This window comes from Leopardus geoffroyi, chromosome B1 (genome assembly GCF_018350155.1).
Source record: "Leopardus geoffroyi isolate Oge1 chromosome B1, O.geoffroyi_Oge1_pat1.0, whole genome shotgun sequence".
In the NCBI taxonomy this organism is placed as follows: Eukaryota; Metazoa; Chordata; class Mammalia; order Carnivora; family Felidae; genus Leopardus; species Leopardus geoffroyi.
This window is the reverse complement of record NC_059327.1, coordinates 58,561,093-58,584,335: the sequence shown is the minus strand read 5'-3', so window position 1 is coordinate 58,584,335 and position 23,243 is coordinate 58,561,093. Positions and strand designations below refer to the sequence as shown.

The 23,243-nt window shown below is 37.2% G+C and overlaps 2 protein-coding genes across 5 annotated transcripts in view; one reads left to right on the top strand and one right to left on the bottom strand.

The window, feature by feature from the left end:
- CLCN3 (chloride voltage-gated channel 3) overlaps nt 1-12,660 on the top strand; it is a 97,641-nt gene extending 84,981 nt beyond the window's left edge. For 2 of the 4 annotated variants that reach the window (XM_045463283.1, XM_045463291.1), the window contains 3 exons: nt 2,741-2,957; nt 7,911-7,986; nt 9,716-12,660. In XM_045463283.1, coding sequence (XP_045319239.1) covers nt 2,741-2,957; nt 7,911-7,986; nt 9,716-9,874 — 452 coding nt within the window. In that variant the 3' untranslated portion in view covers nt 9,875-12,660. The remainder of the gene's footprint in view (nt 1-2,740; nt 2,958-7,910; nt 7,987-9,715) is intronic. The other 2 variants (XM_045463298.1, XM_045463310.1) reach the window with 1 other exon arrangement.
- A 5,810-nt stretch (nt 12,661-18,470) lies between these two features.
- LOC123590286 (histone PARylation factor 1) overlaps nt 18,471-23,243 on the bottom strand; it is a 30,045-nt gene continuing 25,272 nt past the window's right edge. The window contains exons 7-8 of the mRNA XM_045463271.1: nt 21,183-21,355; nt 18,471-18,726 (exon numbers count right to left, since the gene is read on the bottom strand). Of these exons, the coding sequence (XP_045319227.1) occupies nt 18,595-18,726; nt 21,183-21,355 (305 nt within the window). The 3' untranslated portion in view covers nt 18,471-18,594. The remainder of the gene's footprint in view (nt 18,727-21,182; nt 21,356-23,243) is intronic.

Sequence of the window (23,243 nt, the reverse complement as noted above, 5' to 3'; positions counted from 1 at the left end):
ATATTTGATAATCTCCTATTTTTGACTCTGTGCGTATGTGCAAATGGACAAAAATTACTAGAAGTAGAAAGTTGGATCAGAGAGTAGGTGCATTTGTAATGTTATAAGATGTTTTCCTATTGCACCAGGTAGTGATCATGCCATGTACTCCCACCAGCAGTGAATGACAGTTTGCTGTGTTAAAACTTAGTTCAAATGGAGAGATTTCTTCCTGCATTTTTGTGTCAAGATTAAGTGAGGCTGGATGTTTTATAGATTTGTTTAAAATGAAGCATATTTAACATTTATGGTGTGAATAGTCTTTCCTATTTTCCAACTTGAGTCATAAAAATACACTTTTTCATTTCTATTTATGTAATAGGAGCTGTAAGTTTTACAGGGAGATTCTCAGTGTATGAAAGCCTAAATATCATTGACATATTGAACACAGTAGTATGGTACGTGACACAGTGACAGACTCTTCCCTTAATTATACTCTCCTGTCCCCTCAAGATTTTTTGTGCGGAATAAAGCTTTGGCTTGCATACCTAGGAGAACTAATTCATTAAAGGTTTCCCCTTCCATAGCAATATTATCAACCTTAGAAACCTTAAAATACAGTTTACTCAATAATGTGCATTGCAAGCAAGCTTTTTGTTTATCTCTTTATAGTAGTTAAAATAAACTTTATACCTGCTTGGTTAATTGAAATACCATTTTGTGGATTTAGAGACTTTTTTGCTTTCTACAGTTAATACAAGTGATGTAAGAATTCTAGATCCCTGGGGAGTGTTTTTGGACTCTATCACTACCAGGATTCACATTGTCAAAAATGAAGGGGACAGCTCATGTACCTTTCTTTTTTGAGAAGTTTTGAAAAGTGAAGCCCTTGAGAGTATATTAACATGAATGGGAAAAATAAGACATAAAATTTGTGGGGAGAAAGGTGATTACTTACATTTGGACATTTTGTTAGAAAAGAACCATTTCCATTCTCCTGGAAGTGTAACTCTTTCCTGCATGCACACTTTAAGAAACTGTGTGAATCATATCAGAAAATGAAAACTATGATGATATTTTCTGCTTCAAAAGCCTTTGGATGGCATTCAAAAAATTGTTTTTTTCAAACAAAGGAAAACAAACCTAGCAGATGTCCTGACGCTTTGTAAGTATTCAGTAAATGATGCTTGTTAAAATAGTTACTGTATTCACTTAAATGACAAATTTAAGTCAGGCTGAATGTTCACTACCCTGTGCCTTGTTATTTCAAAGGAACATTCCAATAAATTAAAAAATAAATTAGGTTAATAACATTTTCTAAAATTTTCTGAAACTTTTGTCATTAAATGATTTATTTAAACAGTTTATAGCATATTTTCATTGATGATAGAATATTTGTTATTTTAAGGTATTTAAGTTTGATGAGTGGGCTTGGTTTTAACTCAGAATATCTGTCATATATGATAATAGTATTTATACTCCACCATTCACAGGTCATTAGTCAGAGGCTTCTATGGGTTAAGAGCAACCTAAAGAATTTATTTTTCAAAAATCATTTACATCATTTGCAAATGGGATTTCTTCTTTTCCATGCCTTTATCATGCTTTTAAGGTGGGTTAGTAAGTATTAGCCATTAGAACTTCAGTTAGTGCCTTCCTACCTGAATGTGTCACAACACAGTTAAATAAGGCTTTAGAGGTCAGAAGGAGTAAAAAGAATTGTAGTATTTGTTTATGAGTTCTGTATCTGCTTCTTAACTTGGGACTGATGCTTCTTATTTTGGCTTAAGTATTTTTGTAGCAAAATTCATGTTTAAAATATGTTTAGTATAGCAAATAGCATATTTGTGAACGTTTTGAATACATACTAACTCCAAATAGAAACATAAAGCTCTTTATTTTTGTATTCTCTCCATTTCATGAGTTTCCTTTTTCCTCCTGTGATCTCTGTTGTGCAGTTTTCTGTATCTTTACCCCTTCTTGTCTGGCACTTTCAAAAGTAGGAGTGGGAGTGGCAGCAAACAGAAGCACTTGAAGCAGAGCCACACTAGAGAGAGAAATGAGCAGAGCCTTTATAAATAAAACCTAAAAAAAAAAATAAGTCTGCGTCCATTATGTGCATAATTGTAGTTTAAATGCACCTATTGATGTTCATGACTCACCCAGAAAATGAAACTTTAACATTAGAAAAGAGAAAGAACTAGCTGATTCACAGAGGTTGGAGTATATGCAACATAGTCAGAATTAAGAGTGAAACTCACTTTAGCCCCCTCTCTGCAGGATGAGTGACATTTTAACACAGGCAGGTGTTATTTGATGATGGCTTCCTTTTTTTTTTCTTCTTTTTTTTTTTTTTTTTAATATATGAAATTTATTGTCAAATTGGTTTCCATACAACACCCAGTGCTTGATGATGGCTTCCTATGATAAACTATGCTCTCATAATTTGTGCAGGTTTTAAAAACCATATTTCAAACATGCTTCCTTGTCCCCCAAAGTTAGAAAACAGCTTCAGCCCCAGTGAAGAAAATTGATGTACTAAAAATATTTTATTTACATGAAGATGATTTGTTATTGGCGTATTCTAATTCTGTCAAATATAAGAAATTACTAAATCAGTTTTCAGCTGATTCCTTTCTTGGGGTAGAAGATAGGAAAAAATGAAGGGACCAAAAGTCATGGGATACATTTGTTTATTCTTTAAAGTCTCCCAGAAAGATTACCCCTAAACAAATTAAGTTTTGGTCTTCTCTCTTTTCAGAAAGTGCTAGAAAAAAACAAGAAGGCATTGTGGGCAGTTCTCGTGTGTGTTTTGCGCAGCACACCCCATCTCTTCCGGCGGAAAGTCCTCGGCCATTGAAGCTTCGGAGCATTCTTGACATGAGCCCTTTCACAGTGACAGATCACACCCCAATGGAGATAGTGGTGGATATTTTCCGAAAGCTGGGTCTGAGGCAATGCCTTGTAACTCACAATGGGTAAGTTTGGTGAAAGAAATCAGTTCGCTTACTGGAATTTATGATACTGTTTAGTGGAATTCAAATTCAGTTATTTGGAAGGACTGTAAGTCAGCTTCCGAGGGGGAAGGTCTGTTTTTTTAGTGTGGTTATTATAAGTACAGGATCAGTATTGATCAAATTGACACTTACCAAGAATAAAAACATAGTCAACTGCCAGATCTTTGCCAAAACATAAAGTAGTATTTGTCAGGAACACTTCAGAGTTGGCAAAGAGGTTCTGAAACACCTCCAACATGCACATTGAGCTTAGAGTATTTCCTCTGTTAGAGGAGGAGTGGACCTAACCTGTACGGAGTAGAGAAAAACCTGTTTTCTTTTTGTAAGTATTTCATTTTTTAATGTAACTTTCTAGTTCAGTAGAAACTTTCTAGATATTTTGCTGCTCGCTATTTTAGCCATTATTTTACTTATCACATAATGAGGGAAATAATATATAATTAAATTTGTAAATTAGCTAAAATCCTCCTTTGGCAAATATTTGTTTCCTCTTCTCTACCTTTTCCATCCAGAAATCTTTTATATAAACTGCTAATGACAAACACTCATGTATTTAAAATGTGTAAGTTGATCAATTTATTTGTCCTTTCCACATGAACTACCAGTGTTTCTCCAGGGTAGGATATTGACAAGTTTTGCTTGGCAGATATCAAAGGGACACAGTGGGGATGGTATCTACGGGCTGCTCAGCGGACGCGCTCCTGCTTCACTGCCTCTGCTCCCCTCTTCCCCTGCACCTGGGGTCTCTTTCCCCACCTGCTCTCTCTCTCTAGTCCCCTTTGCTTCCATCACATTACTGTTCCTAGTTGAAATACTTAAGAACATTGTTTTATCTGAAGGCTGAAGAGGAAGGCTAGAAGTGAGAAACAAAGGTACTCTTGATTATGCATAAGCCTGCACAGCCTGAAACTGGTTGAAATAGTAAACACTTTAGAGAATCACAGCAGGTTTAAAAAAAAAAAAAAATATTTTGTACAAAATATGTGAGTGGCAAAACACATGACCCCTTTCTAAAGAAAGGAGGAGAAAAGAAAAAAAGGGAAGGAAATTTGTGTATCGAGCACCTTCTTTGTGTTTCTCATTTAACTTTGTATATCTCTGCAAAGTGGGCGGCAGCCTCCCTGCTTTACAGTGTAGTTACTGAAGCTCAGAGGTTTCATAATATGCCCAGTCATGTGGGTGGTAAGTCATGGTTCAGGGAATCGAGTATCTTTTCAATTGTAGAACCCGATCTCTTGCTGCTGCTTTTACACTGTTAATGACCAGTAGAGTGTATCTTCTTTCTTTGTGATTTCTTAAACTACTACAATTTTCTTGAACAATACATTAGGCCATACTAGATTAGGAATAGAAATATAAAGGTAGAGAATTAGATCCAAGTTCAGTGTTTTCACTATGCTAACCAATTAAAATCACTCTAAATAGTGGCTCAGGCGGCTAAGCATTTGACTCGTGATTTCAGCTCCTGTCACGATCTCACAGCTGTGAGATTGAGCCCCACATTGGGCTCTGCGCTGGGTGTGGCGCCTGCTTGGGATTCTCTCTCTCTCCTTCTCCCTCTTCCCTGCTTGTGCTCTCTCTCTCCCTCCCTCAAAAAAATAAAATAAATAAAATAAAATCACTCTAAATAGTGTGAAATAAATTATATTGAAGGTACAAAACTCTTGATTAAAGGCAGGAAGTTTCAAATTATTAAATATCACAGATACTGATTGGAGAAGAGATGTATGATAACTTTTAATGTTTAATAAAAAAATAATAGTACCAGGGCACCTGGGTGGCTCAGTCGGTTGGCTGTCCAACTTCGGCTCAGGTCATGATCTCACAGTTTGTAAGTTCGAGCCCCGCATCAGGCTCTGTGCTAACAGCTCAGAGCCTGGAGCCTGCTTTGTTTTCTGTATCTCATTCTCTCTCTGCTCCTACCCCACTTGTTCTGTCTCTCTGTGTCTCTCAAAAATAAATAAAAAAATATAAAATAATATAATAATAGTAGTACCAAACTTCATTGTTTAAAAACTTAATAAATACATGTTAAATGGGGTAGCTGTTTATGAATTTGTACTGCTTTGGGGACCCTTTTAATTATAAATGGCTCAGTTAGAAACTAAGCGGAGTTGTTACAATTTTTACTTGCTTCCAGTTACTGTCTTTGCCTGGCATGGTGTGTCCTTTTATGTGCTAACACATATAAATGTCATTCTCTAGTCATGATTACCTGTGATCACCAAGCTGGATGGGTCAGTTACCATATTTCACTTTGCTGCTTAATTTCCAGATTTTTGGCAGCACAAATATTACAAAGGAAAATACTTAAAGTGTAAAACTTAAAAAATGGGGGTGGGAGAGGACAGCTAATTAAAATCTTACCTGATATTGCCTGTTTATAAGAAAGCTTTGGTGAGGGGGTAGCTTTTTCTAAAAGAATATGTTTAATTGCCTTGATTATAATTCCTTATTTCTGTACTTCAAGGAAAATAAGTCGATATATAGAGAGAGAAAGAAAGAGATCATTAGGAGTGGTAGCTCTTGGGTCTTTATTTTCTTTGCAGTATGTAAGGAAGGTAGAGCATTTTATTCTCACTTGAAGTTAAATGATTTAAACCTAGAAAAGAAATCATACCTTCTGTATTTTAGTGGATAGTGTGAAGATCCGGATAACTGTCAGCATCTTATAGTTCATATTGGGTCCACAGAGGTAGAAAGTAACTGTTTGGGGAAAGAGGTGCAACAAGTCCAGACTCGTAGATGCAAGTAGAAAATGAGAATAGAGAGATGAGGGGGAAGTGTGTCTGTGAATTTTAAAGATGTCAGTTATATATTTCCCGTATTTTATATTTTAATTAGCAGAATTTCTCAAAATCTTTTTAGTGTTGGTGGAACTAGCAGGATGTTAAATAAGCATTGCTTAGAAAGAGTTTTGTGACCATATAGGTTTAGAAGTTACTGGATTAAATACAGTTGAGGTTTCTTTATCGTGAAATATCTCAAAACTTATAATGTTGATATTATTTGAATCTCAGGGATGATAGGAAATACAGTTTTCCAAACTTGTTTGAACATGCAGTTTTTTTTTTGTTTTTTTTTTCTTTTTTAATGGAGGAAAGAGGGCCAAACTCCTTGGACTGGTGCTTTTTGGAACATATTTTGGGAAAATGTTGGGTCATGCTCTGTTATACTTACGTCATTGCTTATTAGCCCCACAGGGAAATAGCAAATTATGTAAGTTATATTTTGTATTGAGTTTCTTTATACTTCCGGAAATTAATAAAGTAGCAGTGAACCTGGCTTTATTCTCAAATCACTCTTCTTCATTGGAAAGGAAATACACGTTTGTCCTCCTTTTTTAGGGCCGTTACTTTGTAATATAGAGATTACTTTGTAAATCTCTAAATTTGCCATTTGGTCCTTCATAAATTTGTAACTTTCCTCATTTTGTATCTTGTGATTTGGTGGAGCTTACTAATATACTAACTGAAATTAATCACTGTATATAATTGGATAGAAAAGAATGAGTAAGAATTAAACTGAAACTATTTAATTGTCAACTATTTATTTCCTAACTCCAGCTATAAATTAAAATGAATTGATGTGTTTTTTTGTTTTTTATTTTCCCTCACACACTTAGAGAAGAACATCTATTGAGTGATTAAGTGCTTCTTTTATGTATCCATTTTTTATTTCATGAGTGCATTTTCTAAGCCTTTTTGGAGGGAGAATTTGTTCCCATGCTCGGAGAACTTTGCAATTTATCTTTGTTCTTAAGTCAGTACATTATTTTAAATAATGAGAAAACATTAGCAGAAAATCTATTTCTGCCTTTCCCAATCTCTGCTCTTCCTGCTTACCCACCCCCACACCCAGGCATCATCCTTAATAACTGTGTCATAACTGACACATCTCTAGTCCCAGACTACTTTGACTAAGTGAAATACCCTGGTAACATTCTTGAAGAAGTCAGAATGTTCAAGGGCAGTTGAATAGTAAAGTTGACTTAACTAGATCCTCAGGGAAATGTCTAGTTACCCTGAAGGGCATTCTGGATGGGCTTCCAGAATTTCATGACTAAAGCTTTCTAAGGTTTTTGACATTCATTATCTGTGTTGCCATATATTGTAGTAGAATTCATTGGCTTCCACTCTAAAACCAGTAACCAGGATTTTGTTCTAATAAATTGAATTATTTACAAGTATCCTTGTGAGAATTTATGTCCATCATTTTGCTTGTAGGTTAACTGAGAAATAATCATTTAGAAAATGAAGTGCATAATGTAAAAGTCATCTTGACCCCTAATCATAAACACATCTTACTAGTTTATTTTAGGAAGTGGCTTTCAGCAGGTCCTGAAAATTGTTTTTTTTGTTTTATATTGGTTGGCATTATTTAAGTGCACATTGCCATCAATTTTAATCTGAAATAATAGTAAGATCCAAGGGATTTCTTAGTTCTTCATAGACAATTAAGGCTAAGCCTCTACCTTTTCACTGCTGAGGTAGATCCAAATCATAGCTGCCGCATTGTTAACTTTTTAGCAATTAGAAAAATACTTTCCTCTAAAGAAGGAACACTGAAAATGAAACTAAATTTTAGAGGTTTATAGCTGTGTATTATTACTGTTTCTTTTTTGCTTTTCTTTATAGTCTTCATTGTGAACTTTTATAGGGTTGCTTTTTAATTTAAAAAGGAAAACAACCCACCAATATTTAAAAATAGTATCATGTCTCTTATGAAAGTCAGTAGAATTTATGCAAATGGGACCTGGGATTTCAAATCATTTTTGTTTTTATTTTTCTAAAGTTCATTAAAAGCATTCTTATGGTTCATGTTTTTATTTTTTCTCTCATTCTTTATCATTATGATTGGAACCTTTTTTACTTTGATTTCTCACAGTTATTAGCATAACATGATCTGTTTCAGGATTGTCTTGGGGATCATCACAAAGAAGAACATATTAGAGCATCTCGAGCAACTAAAGCAGCACGTCGAACCCTTGGTGATTAGATATATCAGATCTCCTCATTAGATACCTTAGAAGTCAGGAAGCATGAAACTTGTGAACTGTTCAGTTCTCTCTTTCCCAGATACCTGCTGAACTAAAAAAATCCTATATGCTGCCAGTTAACATTTCTATCTCGTAAACTATGTCTGTAAGATAAATTTAGATATTTGTAAAATTCCATTCACAGGAAGTAAGCAAAAGTTACCATCTCTCATCAAAATCATTGGTTGCAATTTAAGAACTGTAAACAGTTTGGTAGTTAAATGAGTAAATGTCATTGGACATTCTTAAAGTAAACACAAGTCTGTCTACCTTAGTGGATACACCGGTCTCAGAAGATGCCTGACTGGTTAAAAATGTCTGCCCCACCAAACCCACTGAACACTTTTTCTTTTTTTATGTTTCCTAATCTTGTGGTAGTCTTGTGGTAAATCTAAGCTCATAAATGATTGTTAATGGAGCTTAGCAATGTTACAATTGCTGAATGTTAAACAGATTTTTTTATGGGCACACTAACTAGAGTGTAATATTGTATATATTTGTGATCTTGGCATTAATTCTTCTTCTGCTACACCTTGCATACCCTCACAATCAAGAATGTGTGTCCTGCCATTTCATTAGTAACCTGTACCTAGTTTATGTGTGTGCCCCTTTTGTATGATGTTTCCAGAATGCTGTGAGCAGCTCTTGAGGTCAAATGCATTTGTTTTAACCGGGTTTATGTCCTAGTGGTTTCATGACTAAAGATAAAGTTTGAATTATCTTAATCATATAACCTAAAAAATCGTCTGGCTTTAGCTATTAATGCCTGAAATTATTTTGCCCTGCAATTGTCATACCTATATAAAACCTGTCCCAGTTTGCTTAAGTACAACTGATTATGTATTCCTGTTGTTCGCTAATATTTCACAAGTGTTTCATGCATCCTTTTTTAAAAAACTACTAACCAGAATAATAAATAGCTACTCATTCATTCTGCTTTCTGCTTCACCTATAATAATCTTTTAGGACTGCTTCTTGATTTTTCACCTATCTTTTAATGTGAGCATTAACAACCAAGACTTTCATAAAAGCACTGTATCTTAACTTTTTTGGCCAAAATCAAAAGAGGAAAACATTGACGTGTGTACTAGAAACTTGGGTTGTCTTATAGATTTATTCTTGGGGCTCTGAAGTTTGGGATTAGAGTTCTTTGTTGACCATTTTATATGCATTTTATCTCAATTGTATGTGCTTTCATGAAGATTCTGCATACAACTGGGCAATCTTTACATTATTTTTTAAAGTTGATTAAGTTTGGTTTTAAAACCGTGGAATATTGAGATTTGGTCATCAGACATTTTACTGCTTTCTTGATGTCATGGGAATTAATTTTCCTTCTCAAATGGGATCAGTGTCATCTCTTATTTTATACGTCCTCCCATTTTTTTGTTACTTTTTTGTTGGCATACATTAATCAGAATACCTCTACTTCAGTGAGGCATGCAGTCCTCAGAGTCTCAGTGGAAAGGACATTGTCTTATTAGTGACCATAATACTTTTATATCAAAGGATGGTTGCTGGCTAATTTAATTATCTTTACCAGTAAAACACTTTCTGAAAATACAAAATCACGATGCTTGCTTTGCTCTGTTCCTGTCAACAAAAAGTGTTAGCTATAGATTTAGCTCTTCTTTTCTTTTCCCTTTTATTTAAATAGCACTCTTCTGCTTATTCCTTTCAGGCGCCTCCTTGGCATTATAACAAAAAAAGATATCCTCCGTCATATGGCCCAGACGGCAAACCAAGACCCCGCTTCAATAATGTTCAACTGAATCCTATAGATGAGGAGAGAGAGGAAACAGAAGAGGAAGTTCATTTGTTGAATAGCACAACTCTTTAACCTGAAGGAGTCGTCTACTTTTTTTTTCCTCCTTTAAAAAAAAAAAAAAAAAGGAAAATATAAAACCCAGGCTTTTGCAACATGGTTTGCAAATAATGCTGGTGGCATGGAGGAGTTGTTTGGGGAGGGAAAGGAGAGAGAGAAGGAGACGAGTGAGGTATTTCCCCATCTAACCAAGAGCAGCAAATCATCTCCTGTGGTTCTGCACTGGATGCATTCAGCTGAGGACGTGCCGTGATAGTGCAGGCTTGAGCCTCAACGGAGAGGACGCCGCAGTCCTGGAGCACCTGGCCGGTTACTCCAACATTTTGCAAAGACGCATTATCAGTCCCTATTCTGGAGGGATTATTTGAATTGAGCCATCTATAAGACTGCAGGGTCTTGCCCTTTTGTATCAAAACTGTTCTGTTTAATTCATGACTTATATAGTTAAGCATTATCTTTCTACATTCCAGAAGAGCTTTTATTTCTCTCTCTGTCTCTCTCTCTCTCCCTCTCTCTTTCTCTCTTGAGCTGCAACAAAACCTCTTTAAATTGGTGTACCCTTTTGAAACAGTCCTTTCTCATATTGAGATGTACTGTGATTTTACTGAAGTTTCATCGCAAGAAGGGAGTGTTTCTTGTGCCATTAACCATGTAGTGAATGCTTGGAGCTGTCTCATGTACCGCAACAAAGGCTAATCAAACAGGTAAAATCTCGAATGAAGTGTGAACAAAAGCTCTCAGCTTGTGTGCATTGTGGTTCAGAATCAACAACAATGAAACTTGACTTGTTAAGGATAAACAGTTTTCTTTTTGTTTTTTTCCTGCTCAGACTTTATGGATAATGTGACCTGGTCTTATGCAAATTTTCTATTCTAAAACTACTATAATATACAAGTACTGTTCAGCATAAAGAAACAAAATGCTGCTGCTTTGACAGTAAAGAGAAGGAAGTATTCTGTTTCACTGTATCTGGAATTAATTGCATGTTTAAACACTGGAATTTTTTTTTTCTTGAAATTAGATCATTTTTCTTTCCTCAAGATATTTTATTGCTGACACTGAAGAAGAAATGTAATTCATAACTTGCACTAAATGTATATTTCTTTTCTTAAAAATTTACCATTCTTATTTATATTTTTATGGATTAAAATTTATAAAATACAGATCAGTTAATATCGCGCTTAAATAATTTTACCTTTTTAATGTGATTTTTATAGACTAATTCAGACTTACAAATATGGAGTTATGAACAAAGTTTACAATGGGAACAAGGGTTTAAAAAGAGGTTGTGGTTATTTGTCTATGATTCAATGTGTACATAAACCTTTTTCTGATCTTTCACTGCCATCCTCTGGATTATGTCTTCTGACCTGTATACATTTTGACTCATTAACTAGAAAGTTAAAATATGACAAATCACTTTGCAGATTAAAACCAAAAGTTAAATGGTATTAACCTTTTTGTTTAAAAAAAAAAATTGAAAACCACTGCAAAGGTAGCAGTTAAAATTTTAATATGAACATAACCTTTGATTCTTTGGGTTTGTCACATCCATCAGTGAGTATTGTTTTGAATATCCACAGTGCAGAGTTTTGCAGGATGCGTTGAAAATGTCCTAGAGTGTGTCTGGGATTTTTGTTTTTGGAAATGTCTGTCTTGATCATGGTCTTAATTCACTGTCAGCAAAGGAGGTTTACTTGTAGGACTGGCCTAAATATTCTGGGCTTACCCATTTTTGGTAGGAAATGAATTTTTGCAGACAGACATTTTCTGAAACATAACTGGCAATAAGCCGTTTTTACATTTTGGAAGTGATTCTTCACTTCCTAGTTCTTAAAAATAATGTATCTATAAGATCTTGAAGCTTTATTAGATCATGAAGCCATATTAGAATGACAGTTGAAAGTTGAGCAACATTTTAGGAATTTCATGGAATATTCTTAGTTTTGCTATCTGCCTAAAATCAGTATTTTGAATCTTAGTTTATTTCCTCCCTTTGGCAAACTTCAAGCTTTCTTAATGATCCCTTCATTTGGCCATCCAGAGTGAAATCTTTTCTAAACAATACTTCTGTGTATCTTACCCGTGTATCTTGTCCTAAGTGTATCTGCAGTGTGAACTCAGCATTGGCTATTAAATAGGTTCTCTTGAGTTATAAGCCTTCAAAGGAGAAACTAGTTTCTTTGCAGATAGCTTCATAACATCAGACCTCACATGTATTTTATTTTCCATGAGTCCTTTTTGATTTCAGGTCCTTCTTTCATTGCCCATCCTGCTTCACAGACTGACATTTCAGGGTGGATATTCAAGGTGGATATTAATTTTCTTCTCGGTGTATTTCTATCCCTTGATGTGTCTTACTGCTAAAATACAGGAAAAGTGTTATATCTTTAATGCATTCAGTGGTTTTCTTGGGTAATACTATCTATTCCACTTTTCTTTTTGATATGTTGAGGTGTGTCTGCTTTTCAACCAAATGATGAAATACTAGAGACCATGAAATATATGTGCCTGGCTAATTGGCAAATTAATTGACCAATATAATCAGTGGAGCGCCTTATTGGAGTACCCTTTTTCAGAAGGTATGATGAGAATGGGCAAGGGTGTCAGCATCTCTTATTAATAATTGTTTTCAGTTTTGGTTCATGAAGAATGCTTAGTTTGTTAATCTGTGATGTTGCCTAGAGCTGTATTTATCTGTTTTTATTTATACTAGTGTAGTAAAGCTGCATATCATTACAGTAAAAATGATTACTGTGATGAGTTAATCAGAAAAATCTATTAAAATCTATATGACAATGTGTGGTTTGGCCTTTAATTATATCTCTAACAGTCCTCGCACTTGACTGCTGCTCTATGCAGTGCAGGCCAATATGCCTGGGGCATGCAGCCTCCGAGGGGTGGTAAATAAGATGTGTCTCTCAGGTTACAAAGCCACTTCTATACTTTGCAGGCAAAGAGCAAAGAGAATAGATGTTGCCTTGAGTAACAGGATGTACATACTTCCAGCAATAGAATAGAGCCTCCACTTGTCAGCGAGAAATCGCAGGTTTACCACAAGATTTCACTTCAGTTTATTTTCAAAAAGAAAAATTATGCTGTTAGCATATAGATAAAACATGTAAATGATTTAAATGTTTTGAAAATATTACTCTGTAAATTTGCTAAGAGAACTGCCTGAAAGGAGGTGGTAACATTTGAATTCCTAAAAGATTTCAGTAGTCTAATATGAAACTCTTAGTAAAAAGTCAAACACTTGCTAAAAAGTCCAGGATAGATTTTTTTTATCATTCATTTTATTTGATCATTCATTCCTTTTTTTTTTTTAATGTTTATTTATTTTTGAGAGAGAGAGAATGCGAGTTGGGGGTGGGGGCAGAGAAAGAGGGAGACACGGAATCTGAAGTAGGCTCCAGGCTCTGAGCTGTCAGCACAGAGCCTGATGCAGAGCTCAAACTCAAGAGCCATGAGATCTTGACTTGAGCCGAAATCAAACACTTAACCAACTGAGCCACACAGACACACCCCTCCCCTGCCCACTGCTTTTTAAAAAAGTACTTACTGTATGATAGATGCTGTGCTATCATTCATTGAAGCTTACATTCCATTAGGGGAAGAAACATATATGGTATGTCAGATGGTGATAAATATCACAAGTTAATTCAGCAATTTTTTTTTTTTTTTTTTTTTTTTTTTGGCGTGCCCCTCACCGTTATAAGCATACATAAATCAGGCAAAAATTCCCATTCTAATGGGGAAGATGCTATTTTTATAGAGGGCCTCAGGGATAAGGTGACATTTGAGCAGAATCCTAAAGAAAGTGAGGGAATGATACAGTTACCTGTAAGAAAAATGTTCCAAAAAGAAGAAATAGTATATGCAAACATCCTGAGGTAGGGTATGCCTGACAGTTACAGGGAATACCAAGTAGGTCACTGGCTGGAGTGGGGAGTGGGGTGGGAAATGAGGAAAGAGGTTGGGGGTGTAGGAATTTGACTTAACTGTGACTAAAATGGTAAGCCAGCGAGGCCGAAAAGTGACATGATCTGACTTAACATGATCTCTGGCTGCTTTGTTGGGGATAGACTATATTGGGTAGGGGTGGGAGCAGGAAGACCAATTAGAAGGCTCTCGGAATAATCAAGGTAAGATATAGAGGCTTGAACCTGACTGGAACTGGTGGAGGTCATTGAAGTGGCTGGTTTCTAGACATTTTGGAGGTGGGCTAGACAGGATTTGCTAATGGATTGAGTGTGGAGTGATACACGAGGAGTAAAGGGTGTCTCCAAGGCTTTTGGCCTGAGTAACTACAGAAGAATGACCACTGACTGAATTGGTAAGGACGTTAGGAAGAATAGATTTGAGGTTGTAAGGAATTTTGGTTTTAGACATGAAATTTTAAGTCTTTTCGACTTCCAAGTGGGGATGTCAAATAGGCAGTTGTATATATGAGATTCAAGTTTTGGAAGAAAGGTCCAGCCTGAGAGACCTAAGAAAATGTGGGAGGTATCATCATCCTGAGTCAGGATGAAATCACATGGGATTAAGTGGCCAGGGAGGGACTGAGCATTGACATACGTGTATATTTAGATTTGAGGACATGAGGGGCCAGCAAAAGAGGGAGCAGCCAATGAGGGAGGGTGAAGAGGGGTGCCTTTAAGAGAAAGGTATTCCCCTTAAGGCAAGTGAGTAATAGTTTCAAGGAGGATCAAGTTTTTGGTTGTTGCTGATCAGTGAAGTAAATGGGGACTGATAGTTGCCCAGTGTGGAGATAATGGACAACTTTTACCAAAGCAGGTTCAGTGAGATCAGGCAATAGTCTGATGGGAATGGGTTTAACAGAATTGAAAGCAATTGAAGGCAGCTTCTCCCAACTCTTCTGGAGTTTTTGAAAAACAGGATGTGTGGTAGAGTTTTTAAGATGCAGGATATTATAACTTGTGTTGTTTATGGGAATGTTTGGGAGGGAAAATTGATTAAGGAGAGGTCCTTGAGTAGGCAGGAGGGGATGGCATCTTGTGCACATAGTGGGGACATTGAGCACCATTTGTAGCAATGTGGAAAAGGCAGAGTATATTGGGTAGTTGGTAGTGTAGTGAGATTTTGAGGAAGTTTGTTTTTTCTCAAGTAAACCGAGGGCTGGGAGGTGGTGTGTGTTTGAGAGAAGATGCAAAAGTAGGGGTATCAATGGGCAGCAGCATGACCAACTTGAGGTTAAAAGGAGGCCCATTATCATGGTTGTATTTTTTCCCCTAACCCCCGGATACTGAGCAGAAGTAGGAGTAGGCAGCTTTTTATCAAGCTTAAGTTTGGAACATAAGTACAACTAAAGAGAGAGGGGGCAGTGGAGTAGATGTGGGAGTATGATAATGGAGAGTGGAATATAAGGGCTGGGTGAAGAGGGAAGCAAGAATATGAAGTGAACAGTGAAAAAGGCTGTTAGATCGGTGAATTGTTGTAGGTTGTGGTGGGGTTGGAAAATGGTTGGAGCTGGGGACTGGAGGAAGAGATGAAAAGATGGGTGCTGATGTCTTGGACAGTAGGATGCTTAAAGTTGATTATGGGGGGTTTGTTGGTGCTGACAAGGGCTAGGGTGTGACTTTAGAGTTGATGGCTAAAGTGGGGCACTGTCTAGATCAGGGGTCAGCAAATTTTCTTATGTGAAGTGCCAGATAGTAAATATTTTAGGCTCTGGGTCTTACAGTCTCTCTGCTGCAACCACTCTGCCATTGTAGGCACACATAATATGCAAATGAGTGGGTGTGGCTGTTTCTCCATAAAATTTTATTTACAAAAACGAGTGGGCCAGATTTGGCCCTCAGCCCCAGTTTGTTGACCCCCGGTCTAGGTCACCGAATAAACTATGAGATTTAGGTTATGGGAAAGATCATCTACATAGATACTGGGTATTTGTCATTGTGAGGACACAGTTTGTAGCACTACCTTGGATAAAATTTTAGAGCTTTTATTGATTTCCTTGGGTGTATCTTTCTACATATATTTGAGAGGTCATCTAGAAAGTTATTAATAAGCTCCAGGAGCGAACTTAGCTAAATTTGAGTTGGATAGTGATTTTCTGTTAAATTCTTACTGGGTCAAGGGGCTTCATTCATGAGTAAAGGCACTTAGAATGTATGGGTTCTCAGAGAAAAGTAGGCAGCATTTGGAAGCTACCATAGCTGTTGGATGGCCACACCCCAGGAGGATAAAAATATTTAGCAAACTAGGTTTCAGCGGACTGTGCTCCAGTGAGAGAAAAAGGTTCGGTATTGTAAGGAGCTTACTCTTCAATGAAAAATTGTTCAATGGTTGGAAGGTCAGTACCTCCTGAAATGGTTCCAGCCCTCTGATACAAGTTGGGAATTTGAGACTATAAATCCACAACTATAGTATCCAGATTATAACGGCCATATTCTTGACATTGGTTTCCAATTGAATCTTGGCTGTTGCACCCAGCTTTCTGAAAATACACATTCATGTTAGGTTTGTGTAAGGAATGGATGAAAAGCTGATCTTTTTTTGTCCCCCTTCATTCTAATTTGTTCCTTGATAAGAAATCCTGTTTGAATCCGTATTATTGATCACAAGAACGCATATTTTTAAAAAGCTAAACTGTATGAAACTATAGGATCAAGAAATGGCAAAATTTAAGGAATCTAGTATTTCAAGCCAAGCAGATTGGTTTGATATAAGGTGTTTGAATTTATTTGAATAATCAGTATTTAAAAGATATAACTATTTTTAGGGGCGCCTGGGTGGCGCAGTCGGTTAAGCGTCTGACTTCAGCCAGGTCACGATCTCGCGGTCTGTGAGTTCGAGCCCCGCGTCGGGCTCTGGGCTGATGGCTCAGAGCCTGGAGCCTGTTTCCGATTCTGTGTCTCCCTCTCTCTCTGCCCCTCCCCCGTTCATGCTCTGTCTCTCTCTGTCCCAAAAATAAATAAACGTTGAAAAAAAAAAATTTAAAAGATATAACTATTTTTAAATATTGTCCCCAATATTAAGTATCTTAGAAACTGAAGAAATCTGAAGGAAAAAGCTCAAGAGCTTCTAAAATGTTCGATTAAGACCAAATGTGATTCGGTCACCTTTTCTAATCAAAGTATGTGTGAGCTAATGTAATCTTTTTAATATAAACCAGCTAACAGTTCAGATGGGTCCAGGACCTACAGATTCTTAAGCTGAAATGTGGCAGTTCTTTAAACCTCTTGCTACTTCCCCATCAGAACTATAAAAGTTCTGGTACAGTAATGTAAGGGAAGATAAAAAGATCTTTCCAGTTTGGCGAAGTAAGCTGTTACATAAAACGTCTCTAAGAAAGCATCTTAATGGCCTACAAAGGCAGCATGTGGGCCATGGGAAGAGCAGGTACTAGGTATAGGCTGTAGTAGAGATTTTTGACCGAAGACATTCTGTTGTCTGAGAAGAATTCTTAAGGGCATCTCAAAGTAGTTTCCCAAGTCTTGCTAGTGTGATTTTTATCTGGCATCCAGCAGTATGGAATAAGGTCATTTTATTCAACAAATACATATTTTTCAAAGGTTTGCATTACTGAGGGAAATATATACTGATAAAATGTATGTTCTTAAAAAGCTTATAGCCTAAATGGGAAGATGAGACAAGCTACTCGTATTAAAAATCCTGGCTGAAAGTGTTTGCTTCTAATTATCTCATACTTGAGATGAAAAAGAGTTAAGGATCTCAAGTTATTTTAAGGAGGCAGCTGACAGAGTAAGTGAATTTGGAGACTTGCTGTTCAACAAAAGTTCTTTGGGTAAGTCAAGTCAATCTTCTGCAAATGTGGGGGTTATTTGAGGACCTAAGGGCTTTCTTACCTTTAACTTCATAAGAAGGGGGAAAAGTTTATATGCTCTTCAGCTCAATCCCCAGTTTGCTATTTTACATTTCATGGTTTGCTATTTTTAAAGTGAAGGACATTTTTTCAGGTTTAAAGAGGATGTGAATCTGATAAAACACAGTTGTATCCAGATTTGTACTAGAAATCCACTGACAGAATTTGTAAAAAACCTTAAAATCTAAATTAATGGTCTAGTGATTAGTACACTATACTGTATGTCAATATTCTCTGCTATATTGATTAGTAAATACAGTAAGTCCAAGAACCGCTTTACAGAATATACCTAATAGGTACCCAGACTACATATGAATCACTTGGATGAATCACTGTTAAAATGCAGCTGTGGTACGTCTGGGGTCAGGTACCTTCCAAGTTTGCTTTTCCTGTGTCCTCCCCACCACCCCACCCTCCTTTTTTTTAAGAAAGAGGGAGGAAAGGAGGAAGACAGAATCTTAAGCAGTGCTGAGCCTGATGCACGGCTTGATCCCACAATCCTGGGATCATGACTTGAGCTGAAATCAAGAGTTGGATGCTTGACTGAGCCACCCAGGCACCCCCATAAATGCAGTACTTAAAGCTATGGCTATTAATTCTAGTCTGAGAGATAAATTTTTAGTGCCCACGTGTTAAAGGCAGTAGACAGTGACTTCCTGTGACATGTCAGAGGACAACCTTGGTTGCCTTTCACATGTAATTAGGGCATCACCATTTAGATGACTAACCGTCTTACAGCACAAGAAAGAAACCAGCTAGAACTTTATACAAGTGTTTAGTAAATATTTCCATCAATTTATTTTCTGTATTCCTTAAAAACAAAAAATTCACAAGTTTAACACTTATGCTTTAAAATATTGTACACCAAAAGAAAGCCAACTCTCATTCATGCTGCAAGTTGGTCTATGTTCTCTTTACTTCTGTTTGCCAGATGATCTTCAATAATTTCTGCAAAGAGATTCCTCTTCAACAGATTATATGCAAGAGGTAAAAGCTGGCCAGCAACTTTATGAAAATACTGAAAAACAAAAGAACATAACATTAAACAAGAATATATAGCAGATGCCCTAGTGAGTAGCAAAACAAGCCCTGCAAAAGCTCGTTTAACAAAGCATACTCTCCCATCGTTTTAGCTACTTTCTCAGTTGACTAGGAACAGTAAAATGACACAGGCACTTAGCATTCTGTCCAAGAGGCAGTCTTGTAGTTCTAAAAGACTGATGGCACATCTTGAAGAAAATTCAGAAGAAATCTAAAAATTGTAGGTTTCCTTATTCCCTTAGATAAACCTTAGGTAAGGTTTATCATCCTTTTTACTTGCCCCAAACTATATGCTCAAATGCTTTTCCCTGCTCTAGTGTATCCCGACCAGTTAAGATTTTAAATCATTATTTTCCCTTAGTTGATACTGTAAGAATATGTATGCTGGATTTGAGTTTTCAAATCACACTTACTCCCTCCCTTTTATCTTCAAATTCTCTCTCCTCCACACACCACGGAACTCTGCTCCACCCCTTAAGTCACTGCCTTAGGTTTACCAAGTGACTTGACTACTGCTATTACATATACACATACTTGAAGAGAAACTGGCACTGCTTTTGTTAAATTAACATTTAACACTTACTCTATGCTAAGTACTGTGCCAAACCTGTTCACATGTTCTTCAGTTCTCACAACCATTTTCAATTACAGTGATTCATGCTTGTTGGGAGGCCTGGCATTATTGTGATTGGCCAATGACTGTGATTCTGGCTGTTAAACATTTTATTTTTACTAATAACCATATGTAAGGTAGGCAGAGAAATACAGTAATACGGTTTAGAGCAGAGTTCTCAAAATAGACTCCCTTGCCCAGTGGATCAGCTTAACCTGGTAACTGGTCAGAAGTCCAAATTCAGAAGACTCACCCAATGACTCAATCAAAACTGGTGGGGGAGGAGGAGGGCAGAACACCCATCTGTGTTTGAACAGGCCCTCCAGGTGGTTGTGATATGTGAAGTTACAGAGCTGCTCGTTTAGTCTTGGTCTTTACAGCTGTCTACAGAACAGCTTGGTAGGTGACATGGCAGGTTAAATGAGGAAGGTCTGTGCATGTGTGCAGGCATTTTATAGCTAAGGGACACAGATACGACAGTGTTGGAAAAACTGCCCAGTCTTACACAGCTACTAGGTGGGGAAGATGTGATTTAAAACCAAACAGTTTAGCCCCAGAAATAGGTTACAGCCTCTACACCTTTAGGCAGCTATGGTGAACCTTTAGGCAGCTATGGTGAATAAACACTGTGTTAACTGTTAAGTAGGTTTTTCCTATTGAATAAGCAAAGTTCATGATTAAAAAAAAAAAAAAAGAAAGCAAAAAACAAAAAACCCCTCCTATTTTAAATAATTTCATTTAAAGCCTATTTTAAGGGGCGCCTGGGTGGCGCAGTTGGTTAAGCGTCCGACTTCAGCCAGGTCACGATCTCGCGGTCCGTGAGTTCGAACCCCGCGTCGGGCTCTGGGCTGATGGCTCGGAGCCTGGAGCCTGTTTCCGATTCTGTGTCTCCCTCTCTCTCTGCCCCTCCCCCGTTCATGCTCTGTCTCTCTCTGTCCCAAAAATAAACGTTGAAAAAAAAAAAAAAAAAAGCCTATTTTAAGACACAGTAGCCTCCCACCCTGCCCCCGTTATTCACAAGGGTTAGGTTTCAAGACCCCCAGTGGATGCCTAAAACTATAAACCCTATATATTCTATGTTTTTCCATAAATTAGGCATGGTAAGAGAGTAACAAGAATAATAAAATAGCTTCTATTAGGATATATGGTTATAATTCTATATGAATCTGGTAACTTTCAAAATACTGTACTAATCCTTCTTATGATGATGTGACATGATAAAATGCCTACATAAGATGCAGTGAGGTGAATGATGTAGGCATTGTGATGTATAGTGTTATACATCACTATATAGTGATACAGTGTTAGGCTACTACTGCCCTTCTGATGATATCTCAGGAGGATCATCTGCTTCTGGCCCACAGTTGACTGTGGGTAACTGAAACTGCCAAAAGTGAAACCGGGGATAAGGCGGGGTGGGGGACTACTGCAGTATCTATTCTTCATCTAGGAATTCAAGTGTAACAAGTACCCCCCCACGACAGAAAAACAAACGGAGCCCCAGGAAAGCTGTGTGTACATACCCACACACATACCCAACTAAAGGGCATATGTAAGTAAATACATATATAAGCATCTAATAAGTAAATTCACTTAAATGTAAACCTGAAGGCAAATAATCTTGGTATCCACCTTTGGCAGAATACAAGATGAGTTTGAAATAAATGTTTTCAGACATCTGCTTATCCCAAAGTTCATTCTGAAACATAAGCTGTATTTACATCCTACCCATGCTCATGCTTGAGTATGCCCGTATGTGGGGCAGGGTGGGGAAAGTAAGGAAGGTCTGGTGATGGTTGGGAGGTAGAGATTTTACTCACGTGTGAGCCATAACAAAAGAGATCCATTCCCAGCTCAAGCCCCATCCCATAATCACATTCATCGTTAGCGAACTGCACAAAAGTCATCATCTCCTGAATGGGAGCAAAAGCTTTTAGTCTGTCCTCATCACTTGGTGCCTCAACAATTGTCTTGCAAATTTTCTTGAGGTTGGCTGTAAGAAACCAAGAATATAAAAAGATGATCACCCATCATCAAAGGTAAAAAGACATTAAGTTGGGTTTTTCCTGATCAGTTTTTGTACAACAGATACCACTTTGGGTGGCACTATAATTTAGAATGGCAATCTTATAATGTCTCTTAAGATAAAAATGGCCTAACGAAAAAGATTTTTAGCAAACTCAGACTATTTTACCGTGGATCTAGTTGTGACCATGATATATAAGCTTTCAAAGATTTTCAGTAGCTTAGTCCATGGATCAGCAAACTGGACAAACCTGACCCACCCTGTTTTAACTGCCCTCACACTAAGAATCTTTTTCCATCTTGTTGGAAAAAAACGAAATATATGGCACATACAGAGACCTTATGTAGCCCACCTCCAGGCTAGTTCTTATCAGGAATTGGATTAAAACAACAAAACATCAAAACAGACCATAAAGTGTACTCCTTTTTGCCCTGTCCTACGTATTCTACTAAAAAGATACATGCATAGAAAAAGACAACAATATAAGAAATCCTTGCCAAGGGGCACCTGGTTGGCTCGGTCTGTTAAGCATCTGACTCTTGATTTTGGCTCAGGTCATGATCTCACGGTTCATGGGTTTAAGCCCGATGCCAGGCTCAGCGCTGACAGTTCAGAGCCTTCTTGGGATTCTCTCTCTCTCCTCTCTACCCCTCTCACAGGCGAGTGCACACACACTCACTCTCAAAATAAATAAACTTAAAAAAAAATCATTGCCGAATTAAACCTTTACCAAACTGTAATTTGATATAAGAACATAGATAAACGTTAGAAATTTTCTCTAAAAAGTCAGTGGTTTAACATTTTTGGGAGAGCTTTCAACTTTTTTTTTTTTTTTTTTTTTTTACCACTTTCTGGATGCCAGTGTGCATCAGATCTCAGGATACATATGAGAATGAAGGTACTGAACAGTATCTAATTAACTTCCTTCTTGACAGACTATACCTTTTTGACAAACTACTTCCATGAGGATAATCCAATAATGAAAATAATGGATGTTACTTAAACCAACAAAGACACATTTCTAAACCAAGTGGCTCCTATATTGGGGGGAGAGGAAAATTCGTTAGAACATGAACAGTCACACCTAAGCATGGTACATGATTTTAAGTTGTATGTATAAGGCACAATATTCTATTCGTACTACCTATTATTAAGAGTGGTAAAGAGGGGCGCCTGGGTGGCGCAGTCGGTTAAGCGTCTGACTTCAGCCAGGTTACAATCTCGCAGTCTGTGAGTTCGAGCCCCGCGTCAGGCTCTGGGCTGATGGCTCAGAGCCTGGAGCCTGTTTCCGATTCTGTGTCTCCCTCTCTCTCTGCCCCTCCCCCGTTCATGCTCTGTCTCTCTCTGTCCCAAAAATAAGTAAATGTTGAAAAAAAAAAAGTGGTAAAGAAATACTAGGGTTTTTAACCTCTGAATATGAATATGTTTGACTCAGTTGCACCAACTGTACAGAATGTATGCTGTATGTGAGATCACAAAATGTACTTTTGTTCCTTTTCCCACATTTGGTAGATCCGTATCACACTGACCAAATTACACTCATCACCTATGTTCCCGGCTATAAATAGGTGACATATTTATTGGTTTGAAACTTTTAAAAAGATTTTATATATAAACTTCATAAGCTTCCTTTTCTTGAGAAAAAAATCAGTGCCAATCATTTCCAGGAAACAGATTAGGTCTCCATCAAAAACCTTCTTAAGGATGGAAAACAAGGGGTTCCTTCCTGCACCCAGGGAAGATGTAGCTAAGACCTTAGAATCTCACCACAGTGCTCGAGGCAGCCACTACAACTCAATTAGAGTTGGTGTGGAAGCGAAGACCTTCATATTTAAAGTTTATCACTTTTCTGATG